At 43.3% G+C, this 14672-nt stretch overlaps 1 protein-coding gene across 1 annotated transcript in view; it reads right to left on the bottom strand.

Moving 5' to 3' along the window:
• The window catches only part of RSF1 (remodeling and spacing factor 1), a 65119-nt gene extending 50492 nt beyond the window's left edge, over nucleotides 1–14627 (bottom strand). The window contains 1 exon segment of the mRNA XM_054065130.1: nucleotides 14386–14627. Within this exon segment, the coding sequence (XP_053921105.1) occupies nucleotides 14386–14584 (199 nt within the window). The 5' untranslated portion in view covers nucleotides 14585–14627.
• Nucleotides 14628–14672: the final 45 nt, after the last annotated feature.

Consider the following 14672-nt stretch of genomic DNA (forward strand, 5'->3'; position numbering starts at 1 on the left):
ACTGGAAGTGCTGGCAGCGCTGTTACCTCTTCGTAACGGGCTCAGTTTTAATCTGAGCTAGAAGGAAAGATGAGTGCAGTAGCCTGAAGGGATGGTGAGTTTCTAGCTACCACTTGCATACTGCTATCATACTGAGATACAAACCCTCCAACCTACACACCCAAGTGTAGATGCTATCTGGATCGGGAAGGAGCCTGGCAGCCTATGATGCCAGTGGAAGTGCCACAATGTACCGGGCACCTGAGTCTTCCCACTGAACAGATGTCCCAAAACTACAACAGTATCTGAAAAATATAAAACTTGTGACATCAGAAGATCCTTCCCTTCCTGTGTGGCACAAAAGAGGTGGACAGAAAGGAGATACAACCTCGGCCGCAGAAAATGTGCTTATGTGTAGCGTCTGGAAAAGATGAGCGACAATGGGCATAATCCAGCACTTGGTCTAACAGTGACCACCACGTGCTGTTTCAGAACATGGGGAGCAAAACCTCACAGCACACACATGATATCACCTACTCCCATGTTACCTTTAAACCGTCTTCTTAGCTACAACCTGGCTTAACACAGGAGCAAGAAACTTCATGTTCTAAGTTTTAGTTTTAAATACTTTCACTACAGCTTTGCATCCAAATCTTTCTGAGCTCCAGCCTCAGTAATAACTTGCAGCAATCAACTGTAATTACAGAATAATTACAGATCATGTGAAAGACATTTAAATTTGTATTACTTTTACATTTCATTCAATACACCATTTTTTTAGTTTTACAATATAAAAGAACACAAATCTCTATGAGCCCTGCTCCGTATACTTTTTAAAATCTCCTCTGAAGTTAACAGTATCTTTTTTAAAAACTTTTTGGTTTTGCGGAACCTTTCAGCCCTTCTCAGCCTACGAATATGTCTGCATTATTGTTCAGGATGGAACAGCCACAACTGAGCAGTAAAATCAAGATGAAGGCAAACAAGCAACTGACTAAATGAGATGTAGAAAAACACACAAAAGAAAGTATCCTCCAAGTTTTACATATGATTCTTGGCCCATTCTTCATGTTATCTAGCATTTGGTTTATTTTTAAACCATAGAATCGCTAGGTTGGGAAAGACCTTTGAGATCACTGAATCCAACTGTACATGTTCACTACTAAACCATATCCCTGAGCACTTCATCCACCCATCTTCTGAACACCTCCAGGGATGGTGACTCAACTGCCTCCCTGGGCAGCCTGTGCCAGTGCTTGATAACCCTTTCAGTGAAGAAATGTCTCCTGATCTCTAATCTGAACCTCCCTGGCACAACTTGAGTCCACGCCCTCTCATCCGATCATTTATTATGTGGGAGAAGAGACCAACACCCACTACAACCTCCTTTAAGGTAGTTGTAGAGAGCAATAAGGTCTCCCCTCGGCCTCCTCTTCTGAAGGCTAAACAACCCCCCTTCCCTCAGTCGCTCCTCATAAGACTTGTTCTCCAGCCTCTTCACCAGTTTTGTTGCCCTTCTCCGGACATGAAACTCCAGCTCCATCTCAACAGAGGTGCTTTCCCCTGAGCTATCACAATGCGACCTAGAATATTTTGTTGAGCTAATAGCTAATTTTAAATATTCTGGGATGCATTCATCATAAACAGTTTCTGTTCTAACGCATACTTATAATTCTTTCATTTGCAGTTTTGTTGTCAATTTGCAGTATTATTTTATCCACAGCAGTGTTTCCTCTTAGCCCAGATTAGTCATCTTTGACCTCGATCTTTTTTAAACAACTCATTTCATCCCTGTTTTCTTGGCAAATAACATTAAGTACACATGCCATTAAAAAAAAATAATTGAAGAATTCCACTTTACTTATACGACAGTGACTAAAAGAAAATAATATCTTTTTTCTAACCTGCATTCCACTGGTTAATCAGTTTAAAGTTTATGAATGCTGACTCACACTGAGGGGTTAATTTAGCTGGAATGGTTGAGTGATGTATTCCTCAATGTTCCTCTGTTCCTCTAACCCTCTGGGTTATCAGGGATGAATATAAAGTAAATTCACTCCTCGGCTAGTCCTAACTTAAAAATGACAGCCTAAACTCAGACCACTGGTGACATCAGCTTGCGCTACTACGTTGGGCTGTAGAATGTACTTCATGGCTCAAATGAATCCTCCTGCAAGAAAGAATAGTGTCAAGTAAAAGGCTGAGCATGATAGACACTATTTTGGTCCTATCAGGTGAGGTTGCTGAGAAACACAAATCAACCACTTAGTGATCTCCTTTAAAGACTTTGCAACTCTATGTTATGTGTCAAGCATGATCCATCTATTAGTGCTTCAAAAGAAAACAGCAGAGTATTTTGTTTTGCAGAAAAACTAACACAACTATCAGAACTATGACATTACAACTCATGAAGTTTATCAAGACCAGATGTAAAGCTGCTGGCTTTTGATTCCCTAAATCTTTGTTAGACTCTTTAAAAGGTACTAGTTGCTGTTAGCCACTCCTGTACTCCAATAGAATCATAGAATGATTTCACTTGGAAGGGACCTCAAAGATCATCTAGTTCCAAACTCCCTACAAAGGGCAGGGACACCTCCCACTAGATCACCCTGCTCAAAGCCTCATTCACCCTGTCCGCGGACACTTCCAGGAATGGGGCATCCACATCTTCCCCGGGCAACCTATGCCAGTGCCTCACCACCCTCACTGTAAAGAAATTCTTCCTTATGTCTAGTCTAAATCTGCCCCTCGCCAGTTTACACCCATTGCCCCTAGTCCTATCACTACAAGCCGTTTTAAACAGTCCCCCTCCAGGTTTCCTGTAGGCGCCCTTCAGGTACTGGAAGGTCACTATAAGGTCTCCTCTGAGCCTTCTCTTCTCTGGGCTGAACAAGCCCAACTCTCCCAGCCTGTCCTTGTATGGGAGGTGCTCCAGCCCTCTGATCATCTTTGTAGTCCTCCTCTGGACCTATTCCAACAGCTTCATATCCTTCTTATGCTGAGGATTCCAGAATGGGACACAGTACTCCAGATGAGGTCTCACAAGAGAGGAAGAGAGGGGCAGAATCACCTCCCTCAACCTGCTGGCCACGCTTCTTTTAAGGCAGCCCAGGATATGGTTGGCCTCCTGGGCTGCAAGCACACATTGCTGGCTCATGTTGAGCTTCTCATCAATCAGCACCCTCAAGTCCTTCTCTGCAGGGTTGCTCTCAATCACATCATCCCCCATCCTGTATTGAAACCGCGGACTGCCCCGACCCAGGTGCAGGAGCTTGCACTTGATCTTGTTGAACCTCATGAGGTTCACACAGGCCCACTTCTCCAGTGTGTCCAGGTCCCTCTGGATGACATCGCGCCCTTCCAGTGTGCCAGGTGCACCGCTCAGCTTGGTGTCATCCGCAAACTTGCTGAGAGTGCACTCGATTTCGCTGGGTGTATCACTGATGAAGATATTAAACAGCACTGGTTCGGTCCCAGTATGGACCCTTGACGGACACCACTAGTCACGGATCTCCATCTGGACATCAAGCCCTTGACCACTACTCTCTGAATACGACCTTACAACCAATTTCTTATCCACTGAACTGTCCACCCATCAAATCCATTTCTCTCCAATTTAGAGAGAAGGATGTTGTGGGGGACCGTGTCAACAGCTTTACAGAAGTCCAGATAGATCACACCCATTGGTTTTCCTGCACCCACAGCTGTGGTTACCCCATCACAGAAAGCCACTAGGTTGGTCAGACAGGACTTGCCCTTGGTTAAGCCATGCTGGCTCCACTAATCACTGAGGTCTGTATATTTTTACCAGCTGCATTTCTAACTTTTTCAGAAAGCCGAATGAGTGTCTAAGCCTGGCAACTTAGCACACTTTCACATTACAAGCATGTTGCAGCACATCATTTTCTAACACATCAGTTTTATCATGTTTAATCTTTATTGCCAGAAAGGCAGTGTAACTAGAATAAAGACATCACAAATGAGCCTAATAATGACACCCTATGCAAAGAAGGTAAGTTCTCAGCAATTTACTTATTTTAATCCTGGTATGGTAGCTGATTATTTCAGACATCTGTGTTTCCTAGATATTTTGCTTTTTACACCAGACTTCTCTGTCCATACATTCCCCAAATTCACCTTGGACTTATGAGTACATCCTCTTCCTGAACTTCATCAGGGCTAAATGTACACCTTTCAAACAACTTCTACTCGGCATAAAAAGGTGGACATTTAGCCCTTATAGTTATTTTCACCACCCTACTCCCGTCTGTCAGACAAACACATTCAGAATCCTCTACTAGCTTTGCAAGCATGCCACATCTAGTACACAGTCAATGCTTCTATTCCTTGACTTACCACTAGTGCTTCTGGTCTCCCTCCTTATAAATGTTAGGTTTCCAAAAGCTCCCTTCCTATTGTATCAATTTATCTTCCCTGTTGCTGACTGTTCTTAACCTAAAGGTTAAGAATGCTAATGTGTTATTTAGGAGGTCAGCCAATACTCTCTGTTACAGAATTTGTCTAAGCTTAAATATGCATTACAAGGGATAGTTTTGCCACTTACTACAGGTATTCTTTTGCAAAGCAAGGCATTCACACGGTCACTTCAGGCCCAGGTTAGACTGGTTACCTTTCAACTACCACCTCCAGGAAACACTGTTTTTCAGAGGGGGTGGTTTTTTAGGTTTAGTTTGTTTGGGTTTTGGTTGGTATTTTTGGTTTTTGTTTGTCTGGGTTTTTTTTCTTCAAATAAAGGTGAAACTTTCTGGGTAGACCCTCAACAGAGAAGCATCCTGCCACACAGCTCTCCACCTTGGATGTTTTCTTGCAATGTGTTGTCCATATCTACAAGAACACCACACCACAAGCTCTGGGATCAAACTAAGATTTTCACACTTCTATCACCCACTAATTAATATGGATTTTGTGAACCACCACAGTTTGTTCTCAGGAGGAAACCAGTATAATGGTGGTACTCATTAATACTGAAAAGTAATGAATGTGTCCTGGCACTTAATGCTGCTAGGTAGCTGTAGATGAGCTGGAAAATAGCCAGGGCAGTACCAAAGGGATACTGAGTGGAGTAGGAAAAGTTACCCAACAGTTGAGCGAGTTAACAACCACCAACTACATTCAGCATGTGACTGGCTCAGGACTTCACCAACAAGAACTGACCATTAGGACAGAAAAACAGTACAGTATATGACAACTATAAAAGTTGTAGAGCTTTGCTCTGACGAGCACTGTTTTCTTGGAAAAGGGTATTTTCAAGGCTAGGACTGGTAAGGTACAATTTGCTTGTTATCCATTCTTCAAATACCAATCACGCCATCAAGTTCAAGGGTAAGCAATGCTTTTCTCCAAGGTACTACAAGATCTAAATGATCATAATGGAAACAAATCTAATACTGAAGCACAGCTGCTGAAACACACGAACCTTTAGAAATAGGCCTTCCCTCACTTTGAGAGACTGTTTGTTTTCCTCAACCATTATAGACTTCAACAGGGTCACAATTCTACTGTAGTTCTGAGAAATTCTCTGCCACTTAAGCTTTAAGGGCACTGTTTGGCTCTCAGGGAAGAGAAATAACTGATGGCAAACTACATATATGAGAGACTAACAAATGCTAGAGAGTACTAAGAAATACTTGTTAAGGCTAAAATGTTTGTCGAGCTTTGTAGAACAACTGCAGCAAACAAGAGTTCACTGATTTGGGCGCAAAAAGGAGGAAGGGTAATGAAACAGGGTGGAAAGATTGTCTTAGTGTTATCAACAGCCTTGCTATTCCACAGATGGAAAAAAACCCTATGCAAGGTTGGAGGAAACAAAAGAATACACACGCTTTTGTATGAGTTTTATTACTTCCCAATGATTTTTACATTTGGAACCAACCAGATGATTTTGCTGAACTCCACAGCCAAAGCTACCATTGCATTATTCTGCCCCAGCACCAGTATCCAAGAAGGGAATGATGAAGAGATCCTGCAGCACAAGGGCACTGTGCTCTGCACCACCACAGCCAGGCACGCAGCCTCCCCTGCCATGGGATGGGTGATCTCTGCAGTGCACTGTGCACTGTCAGTGCAAGCTGCCTGCAGCAGGAGATGCTCCTGAAATGTAACTTCAGCCCTCTCACTGGCTGTATGCCTGCATATTCCCCCAGAGCAGTACAGCAGAGGACAAACACTGCTGCGATACCCTAGAGGACACTTGTCCCAGCTGTGGCAGATACACCGGGAGTGCTGAATACCTTACCTCCATCAGCTCCAACTGCCACAAAACTCGTGGAACCTAGCCACATGGCTAAGAAGTGTTGCACAGCCCAGAAAGGATTTTGATGTTAAAATGCATTCTTTCAAAGAACTGCAATACAACAGGCTTTGAGGCCACACTGAGTACACAGCCACAATATTCTTCAGCAGGAGATCAATTCATAATCTTCCTATCACCTGTCCCTTCTTGCCAGTTCAGTCTGTCAGCAGCGCCTGTCCTCCTCCTCATCCCACACAAAGGAAGTTTTTCTGCCACTGCCTTCTGCCTCTAGGAGGATAATTTTACCAAGTCACTATGTGGGTTCTCTTTCCTCCCCCAAATCTACCAGGTTTCTGCTTGAGGGATGCAGTTCATTAGACATTGAAGAACACAGACACCAGAAACAGTTACTGCTTTAATCTTTATATCAACACCACCATGAGTTTCCTAGCAGTTTCCATGAGCTTATGAGTTTAGTACAGGCCATAAACAAGCTAAATCAAATGTCAGCTCTGGGACAGGCTCAGAAGTGTGTGTACCAGGCAGTGGGTACTAACAATTGCACATAAGTATCTGCTAACTGTTCTTACGCTAGACAATATTAGCTTGAAGTAATTCCAAATACGAGAAAAAAAATCTGCATTCATGGAAGGCGTAGATAACTCACAAAGCTACAAATTACTGGACGCAGGGCATATTCTGAGAAAATCTTACAGCTTCTTACCGACCAGTCAGCCTCACCTCTGTGCCTGGAAAGATCATGGAACAGATCCTCCCAGAAGCTATGCTAAAGCACATGGAGGATGGGGAAGTGATTAGAGGCAGCCAGCATGGCTTCACCAAGGGCAAGTCCTGTCTGACCAACCTAATAGTTTTCTATGATGGGGTAATCATAGCATTGGACACAGGAAAACCAACAGATGTAATCTATCTGGACTTTCGTAAAGCCGTTGACACGGTCCCCCACAACATCCTTCTCTCTAAATTGGAGAGAAATGGATTTGATGGGTGGACGGTTCAGTGGATAAGAAATTGGTTGGAAGGTCGTATTCAGAGAGTAGTGGTCAAGGGCTTGATGACCAGATGGAGATCCGTGACAAGTGGTGTCCCTCAGGGGTCCGTACTGGCACCAGTGCTGCTTAATATCTTCATCAATGACAGAGACAGTGAGATCGAGTGCACTCTCAGCAAGTCTGCGGATTACACCACAGATGAGGTACAGCACTGATGGATTGCTTGACAAAACATACTTTCTAGCTTACATGTGATGATGGTGTCACACACAACTCACGTAGATGTTTATGAAGTTCTCCGATACAAATATACCACAACACAGCTCGTAGGGCTTCTCTAAGTAAACACCATCTCACAATGGCCAGAAAAATTCCCACCAGCATTCCCAGATCCTAGACACTTGTCCTTAAGACTGTGACTTGGAGGCAATACCACAAGTTTTTCCTTCAGTTCTACACAGTCCTAAGTGTGTTGGAATTCAATAAAGCTGCCTACAAAAAGCACACTTCCCCACCTCAATGGAGGCACATGGTGCAACAGATTTTGCATAGTCCCTAGGAGGGCTACGCTTTGGTAGGGGGGCCTTGGGTGTCACTCATCTGTGAGTGGAGAGCAGAATCCTAAGTTCCTCTTTTTTTTTTTTTCCCCTCCATTCCACGTGGCATTTTGTCATCTCTTTTAGATGGGCAGTGTTACTGGTAAGAAAAATAAACTGCTCGTCTCTCCTGTAGAATAGCGTTTTCCTCTCTTCTACATGGGTTCTAAGCTGATGCAGGGGCTAGTTAAAACTGAGCACAGGCAGGTGAGCTGATGTGCCGCCTCGACACACATGAAGATATGAAGTCTTGTCATGGAAAAACAAACAAAATTGGAAGAGTTAAAACAAAGATATGCATCTGTACTCTATTATAAGATAATTAATTCCAAGGTAAATATAATACACTTCTAAAATGAATAATCCACATGTGGATAAGCAACGCTCACCTTAAAGTCATATTAATTTCAAGTGACTAAAGAGGAAACAAGAGGAGTTTACTCTTATTTGCCACGAAGACGGTACAAGAATGACTACCCCCACTACTTTCTCAGAGTTTAGCCCTGTTAGGCTGTTTAAGAATTTCAACTACTGGATTTAACTGGATGGCTAGAAACAGTAAAGGTGTAGAACTTCCATCATAGTCTAAGATGTTTACCAGATATGCTTTGATTCTCCAGAAGTTTGTTGCTAAGTCATAAATACTGACAGGGGGTGGATTAATGCCTTTGGCATAAACATTTTGGTTCAGCCTCCAGCAGTAGGACAGTGATGATCTACTTATATTCCACATGCACATATCAAGTTCAGCCTGTATTCAGGTGATAACTACCCAATAGTTATACCCAGAATAACAGTTAAATTTCTTACTCATGAAAGAAAGGGTGTGATAAGATATGAACACTGACCTGCAGAGCAGATGAAAAGTGTTACCTCTGATGAGCTGATACAGCTTTACAGCAGAAGCGAGCTCCTAATATCAATATATCCACACACTTAGTATGTTTAATGAAGGAGATTCAGCATTATATAGCGTGTGAACAAACTCTACTCATCCAGCATTACAGTTAGTGCCAACGTTAGATATCAGAAGTCTTTCATTTACATGAGAGGACACCACAAATTAATTTTTCTGCATTGAAACCAGTTAATAAAATCTAATAATTCATACTGCCTTTGAGATATAAGTGAAGTAGTATCTGACAGTACTTCCATATCACATCTCTCTTACTTTTAATACTAAACAGTCTATAGTAGCTATTATAGGTCACTGCAACATATCATGATTTTACCTAACAGTCACATCAAACCCTAAACTTCTGATCAACAGCACAGAAACATGCTTGATATCAAACATTAAATAGGAGAAAAATCAATCAATCGTTAACAGAACATACTGCTTCACTACCTTCTTTATGAGGAAAACATCCAATCCTGAGCTTGAAGTCTGTCAAACTCCTTGTCAGTGGGCATGGTTGGCTTTTGCTTACTGTATTAATCAGCAACAAACCTTCAGGTATGTTTTTCCATACAAATATTCAACAGTAGTTCAAGTCAATATTAACTGTTAATTTCTTCAGAGAATGGTAAGAACCCTTAAGCTTAATGCTGTAAAGCTTTCCAGAGGTACTGGACAGCAATTCAAAAAATTTAACATAACCCACTGAAACAAATTACTTCAGTATCCAAATTAATTTGAAAAGAGAAAAGATATTAGGTTAACTAGAAGATTTAGAAAAATAAAGCTGTTTATAAAACATAACTTACTTCTTTGAAGCATGGTAGCTCCAAAGACGATATACATTTTCAGTTCTACAATGTAGTATCAAGTATTCCCTACTGAAAAGAAATTAAAGGAATTATCAATGACCTACAGATTTTCTGCAGTCTACTTGTCATTAACCTAGGTTCTGATTATAAAGACAGAAAGGGAGAAGTGGAAAAAATGTTTACAAAAATGGGCCTACTACCAGGCATGTGCATCTCACCATGTCTTTCTTTATACCTCTTAAACCCAAGCAAACATGGGAAGAGTGGTTTTATTATCAGACTCCAGACAAATGCAACACATTCACACTGAAACTAAGCAATACACTTCTAGGCTGGAGGAATCTGTCAGTATGATTGTCAAGAGTCAAAGGAGACAAAGAAGTCTGAGCTGCGGTGAGGACACAGAAGAGTGCCTCAAGACTGGAAATCCACACACCAAAACACACTTGCTGTTTCCAAGACCAATTTAGCACAATCATTACCAACACCACTTTGATGCAAGTTCACTATTTTGCTGAAAGAACAGGCAAAGCATGCATACTTGTTCCCATTTACATCAAGAACAAGTCAAACCCCATCCTGCTAAGAAAAGCCTACAAAAACAGATGAGCTAACACACCCTAACGCATTCTGGAAGATACCGTGCACCTCTGGGAGAGGTTCTCCCATTCAGACACTAGAGAACCTGGCAAATCAACAAGCATTTTGCGCAGTCATGTGTAAAATTAGATCTCTGTTGTGCATGCTAACGTTCTACTAATATTTTCATTCACAAGATACCAAGTGCTTAATTAACATTTATACCAATTCTCAAGCTATTTACCAACAGAAAGGAAGTGGTGATTTGATATCATGGTTCCTTAAACACAGCCCTAAATACAGATATAGTTCTTGCTCCCCTTTATCACATACATTTAATTTTTAAATTGGCGGCTGCTCTTCCGTAGCAATAAAACTTTGCAACACATTACGGCATGTGTTTGTTAGAACAAGTACTGTTTTCCTGTGATGATTTGTTCCAGTTCGCACTGTTTTGCCTTAGGAAGCAAGCAGAGGCAGAAGTGGTATGGTACTGCGGCACACTGTAGGATGATCTGTATTGTTACCTTAGTTCTGTGTCTGAAAGTACAATAATGTACAGTAATTACATCTTCCAGCCCTCAGAAGTTCCAGTTAAAATAACATTGGGTTGCTTTTAAAAAAATCCTACAAGAAACTATTTACTTTTTGAGGCATATCAGCTAGCAAATTTTGTGAGTTACTGTCACCATCTTGACAGACACCTAGCTTTATTCTTTCCAAAGAAGTGCAAGATTGTCATAATTGCAACTCAAGTCACAACACTGCACATAAAGCAAGAATAACCATTCCCAAAAGAAAGATGATTATTCTTCATAAAATAAAATCTTCAACAGATAACCACAGGTCTCATTACTTTGTCTGAATAGTTGCAACTTCCAAATGAACCACCAGCAGGAAAAGTTAAGCTATTTTATTGTACAGCCTTCCCAAGCAGCAGACTATTTCCGGGGCTACTAGTTTATCCCACTGTTCAATAGCGACAGGCAAAATCAACACTGCACACTCTTATTATCCTATTCAAGCATGATTTACACATTACCCACCATATCCTAAAGAACATTATAAATTGGTTTACACATTTTAAGACAAGACCACACCTGTGTACACACAGTTAAAACTTCTAATCTGCTACTAATAGAGGTTGATTTGATACCTTAACTAGTTAGGCTGCTAAGGAAAACTATTCAGGCGCAGGCACTTCTGCTGTTACTATTTGTCTCGAAATTCTCAGACAGGAGAGGTAATAGGTCAAAGTTCGACTGCTGCCTGTGCATTAACAAAAACCTAAAATCCCTCCAAGAAATATTTGATAGCTTCCTAGCTGTCGACATCTGCAGCATCCCTGCAGCATCCCCTCCTGTAAGGGAAGGTTATACATTGTTTCCTTAATAATGAAAGAGTCCTTTGTTCTAATTATTAACAGGAAAGAAAATACCACTGTTATACAACTACTCGGCTAGGTTCAAATTTGAGCTTCAAGTTCTCCTTGAGGGTCCTGATACAAAGAAAATAACTTAGACTGGCATCTTCTAAAATTAACTCTTTAGACAAGAAAATATAGGCCACTTTTTTTTAAAAAACAAAACAAACCCAACCCAGCAAAAACACTTTTGAAACTGCTGAGCATCGAAACAGTGTTAAAAGTAATCACTCTCCACCCGCCTCCAACTATTGATCTCCTGCCTTGACTGAAAAACAAATATGGAGAGAAGTTCCAAATAGCTGTCACCTGGCAGCTGAGATTTAAAACTCAGTACAGATTCTAATAAGAAAAAAACAAAAACAAAACAACACCACTTTGAGGCTTTGTAGCTATTTGCTTAGATTTTGTTATGTCTCACTGTCAATGCAAATCAACTGTCAAGCAATCGCGGTATAAGAAGTGAACCTAGCTGGATGTAACTGAAATCCAAATCCCTTTTGCAACCCAAGTAAAACTGCATACAGTTGGTAAATAACAGATGTTCAGAAAAAAAAAGGACTACTTCAGTTTTCAATCAATGTTTAGCAACTTTACGACTTGTACCCTTAAAAACAACACTTTGGGGACCAACTGAACTGAAATAAAAATCATGTAAAGAAATCTAGTCACTACAACTGTTTGTCCAAAAGCATAAAACACACCACATAACAGCTACCTGCACAAATCAAGCCTGATGAGTCGGTTGTATCAAAGGAAAAGAAACCCCCTGTCACACAAGTTATCAAGCAAAGCGTCAAGAATCACTCAAGTTTGGTTTTCACACCTCTACACTTTCATGCTTAGAGAGATGAGAAACAGCAAGCAAATACATCTTCTACAGCAGACACAAGCAAAAAGCCAAGTCATTCAGAAATTACATTTTCAGAAACTAAAACTGTTCCCATCTGAGGGGGCTGTTCTAAAGCAGTAGGAATGACCTGTCCCTGCCAAACAAAGAAGAGTTCAAAAGTGTGACAAATATCAAACCAATCAATAACACAAACTCCACAATGCACGTCTTTGAAAGTTTTTTTAGGAATGTGTTATACAGTTATGGTCCTATTGTGCAATTAAAGTCATCAGCAAGTATTTTTTAATCAAATGCATATAGTGCATATACTTAAAACACAGGTCACCATCTCATCCTTATATTTCAATTTACTCGGCAGTTCACAGAAGAAAATTACTCTTACACACCCACTTACGTTGTGTCACACAGTAAAATCATTAGTTTTCCTTTTCAGACATCATTGTAAAGAGACTAATTAAAATATTAAACTTTTAACTGTGTTAGTAGCTTTTGTGAATAACTTTTGCAACAGTTTAACACAGCTTCTTCCAGAGAGTCCTTTATATAACACAGGTAGTACAGGACCGTCAGGGAATTGAATATAAATACCTATTTTCCAGACAGTTAACACTGCCTTTAGAAGTTAACAGATCTCACATGCCTTTTTCATATCTATCGAGCATGGGACAATTTGAGGAGATAGTACATTTAATCTTATCTCATTCCATTTCAGCAGTGGCTGCTGTGAACTCACACAGAGGACGTATGGTCTTTGCAAAATGCAACTTCCTTTATATCAGGAAGCACCTACACACCGATTTAATCATACATCCCCCGTACAGGGTGGGTTTGGCGGGGAAGGAGGCAAGAGTGAGTACATTTTAGGGGGGAAGCAGGGGCTGTTGGATCAACAGCAGCCCTGAGCTGGGCTTCTCCAGCAGCAGGAAGTTTCTGCGAGGCCTCGCCGAGCATGCGCCATGAGTTCCACAGTCTCCCTATGTGGCAAGAGTGCAGAGGCAACAACCAAACCAATAATAGAGACAAGAGACCAAGAGCAACAAGCACCTTCTCTTCTATATTCCTACGGCCGCCTCCACACAGCCCTCCCTCCCCGACGCTGCTCTCTCGGCCCAGGGCCCTCCCACATCCATTGCACAGAGCAGAGCAGGAATCAAGAGAGTCTGGCAGCCAAATCTGCTACTGGAGAGAGGAGGAGCAGCTGGAAAGAAAACACTGGAGTGCATAAGCAATCCCTCCGCCTCACACAGCTCAGGTGGCTGAGGGGAAGGAGCAAGTATCCCCCCCGCAACTGCAAGAAGGGAGGAGAAGAGAGGGATGGAGATGGCACACAATGGCTGGGGGGATGGCCCCCAACAACTGCCATGGGGAGGGCTCAGGGCTTCTCTGGGCCCCCGCCATTCCTCACCCCACATACACAAGGAGATGAAAGCAGATCGGGACGTTGTCTTTTGTGTGTGCGTCTGCCTTCTTTCAGGGAAGGAAAACCAGACACATACATGGTATGGGGGGCAGCAGAGCGACCCCCCAGCTGCGGGGAGGGAGGAGCTGGGAAAGAGGCGCTGCCAGCGCCAGCTTAAACAAAAATAGTTATTTCAGCTTCTCCTCCTTTCTGCAGGAGCCCGGCCCGCACGGGGCTCGGGAGCAAAACCATAGAAAGAGGGAGGGGACACCAGGGAGGTGGGGGGGTCGCAGCCAGCACTGAGGGAGGGAGTTCCTCTCTCCTTCTCGGGCTCCGCTGTGGGGGAGACAGACCCCAACCTCCCTCAAACAGCTGCTCCCCCCTAAAAAAGCAGCTCCTCGCCCAAGGGGAGAATGGCTCCCCCCCCCAGGCCGCTCCGGGAATCCCAGGCCCCTCCTCCCCTCAGCCCGCTCCACCCCCGGGCCGGGAGGAGGCGGGGGGGGGACACACCGGGCCCTCCGCCCCCCGCCCGGCGGTCCCAGGGGGGAGAGAGGGCTCGGGGGAGGCCCGGGACGCTCACCCTGCTCTCCGGGCTCCTGCGGCGGCTGCAGGACGCGCTCCAGCTCGGGAAAGGGCAGCTCGGGCAGGTCCAGCAAGGCCCCGTAGCGTTCGAGGAAGGAGCAGACGACGGCGAAGTTGGGCCAGGAGCCCGGGCAGCAGGGCCCCGCCGGCGGTGGGGCGGGCGGGGATGGAGCCGGAGGAGCCGCCGCCGTCGCCATCTTGGACCTGAGGATGGAGAAGGAGCTGGGGAGGGGGCGGAGGGGGGTGGGGGGGGGCCTCCGGGCCGCTCCGCCGCTGTCCCACAAT

The sequence above is a fragment of the Cuculus canorus genome, chromosome 1 (genome assembly GCF_017976375.1).
Source record: "Cuculus canorus isolate bCucCan1 chromosome 1, bCucCan1.pri, whole genome shotgun sequence".
Taxonomy (NCBI): domain Eukaryota; kingdom Metazoa; phylum Chordata; class Aves; order Cuculiformes; family Cuculidae; genus Cuculus; species Cuculus canorus.